This window comes from Ictidomys tridecemlineatus, unplaced genomic scaffold, assembly GCF_052094955.1.
Source record: "Ictidomys tridecemlineatus isolate mIctTri1 unplaced genomic scaffold, mIctTri1.hap1 Scaffold_325, whole genome shotgun sequence".
Lineage (NCBI taxonomy): Eukaryota > Metazoa > Chordata > Mammalia > Rodentia > Sciuridae > Ictidomys > Ictidomys tridecemlineatus.
The window spans coordinates 161,701-163,331 of record NW_027522391.1 but is presented as its reverse complement, the minus strand read 5'-3'; the positions used below and the strand labels follow the sequence as shown (position 1 = coordinate 163,331).

The window sequence follows — 1,631 nt, the reverse complement described above, 5'->3', positions numbered from 1 at the left end:
CTGGAAGTTCTGCTTTTTCTTAATTTGTTCAATCCCATACTCTGTCATCACCACTAAATATCCATGATATATGGAGTTGATGGTAGTAGTACCATTCCAACTTTTTAGAAGGGAAGATATCAAAATCCAAAAGAAGGGAGGAATTAACCTATTAAAGAAGCAACATTTGCCAACTACATTGATGGTGTATTATTTGTTCTTGTCTCAGAAATCCTTCACTATTACAATTAAAATGACAATGTTGACTCAACATTTTACCATAATCAGAATACAGATGCATTGTTGTCATTGAAGTATGTATACAAATTAGAGGGAAAAAATGAGCATTTCATTTCAACATCTCTGGGCTCTAATTCTCAGTGGCTTCCTGTTACCATTGACACCCATTCCTAACAGTGGACAGGTAGACATCTCAGCTGGAATTTCACCTATCAATGCTAATATGTGGATCAATAATCAGAGCTCCCTAGATGATTTCATCTTATTGGGATTTTCAGACCGACCCTGGCTAGAGACACCACTCTTCATAATCTTTCTGGTGGCCTACATCTTTGCTCTATTTGGAAATATCTCCATTATCCTAGTTTCCCGCCTAGATCCCCAGCTCGACAGTCCCATGTACTTTTTTGTCTCAAATCTGTCACTTCTGGATCTCTGCTATACCACTAGCACCGTCCCACAGATGCTAGTAAACCTTTGGGGACCAGAGAAGACCATTAGCTATGGAGGTTGTATTGCCCAACTCTATATTTTTTTGGCCTTGGGTTCCACCGAATGCATTCTTCTGGCCATAATGGCCTTCGACCGCTATGCTGCCATTTGCAAGCCCCTTCACTATCCAATCATCATGAATCCGAGAGGTTGTACCCATATGGCTGCTAGGACCTGGATCACTGGTTTTGCTAACTCCCTTGTACAATCCAAACTCACCGTGGTGGCCCCAAGATGTGGACAGAGGGTGGTGGACCATTTCTTCTGTGAATTTCCTGCCTTTCTGAAACTAGCCTGTACTGATACTAGTGTGAATGAAGCTGAGCTCAATGTTCTAGGGGATTTGCTACTCCTGGTACCACTCACCCTCATCCTGGGCACTTATGTGTTCATTGCTCAGGCAGTGATGAAAATATGCTCTGCTGAAAGTCATTGGAAGGCCTTTAATACCTGTGCTTCAAATTTGCTTGTGGTATCCATGTTCTATTTTACAGCCATCAGCATGTATGTCCAGCCTCCCTCTAGTTACTCTCGGGACAGGGGTAAGATCATGGCTCTCTTCTATGGTATTGTCACACCCACCCTCAACCCTTTTATTTATACATTGAGGAACAAGGATGTGAAAGCTGCCCTAAGAAGAGCATTGACTAAGGAGTTTTGGGTCAAGAAAAGATGATCTCTGGGAAAAAAAATACCTAAGAATTAAGAATGGACGTATTTGACTTTCAAAGAACAGGTTGGACATTAAATTGATGAGGGAACTATGTATCAAGTGGCACAAAATTCATAAGAGGAACAGGACCAAGAAAAGAATGATCAACTTTTGGTTAAATCTACATAGACATTTACCTTCTTTGGACAATATGCAGATACCTCCCCCATCCCAATCTGTGGAGAATATATTCCAGGAACCCTGGGGA

General features: G+C 41.4%; 1 protein-coding gene across 1 annotated transcript; it reads left to right on the top strand.

The window, feature by feature from the left end:
* The first annotated feature begins 442 nt into the window (after positions 1-442).
* LOC144373245 (olfactory receptor 2B6-like) lies at positions 443-1,387 on the top strand. The gene has a single exon (XM_078036363.1). It carries the CDS (start codon positions 443-445, stop codon positions 1,385-1,387), a length of 945 nt encoding a protein of 314 aa, XP_077892489.1.
* The last annotated feature ends 244 nt before the right edge of the window (positions 1,388-1,631 follow it).

Excerpts from the sequence above, each read along its gene's own strand:
- LOC144373245 (XM_078036363.1), top strand. The coding sequence starts at position 443 with ATGTGGATCAATAATCAGAGCTCCCTAGATGATTTCATCTTATTGGGA.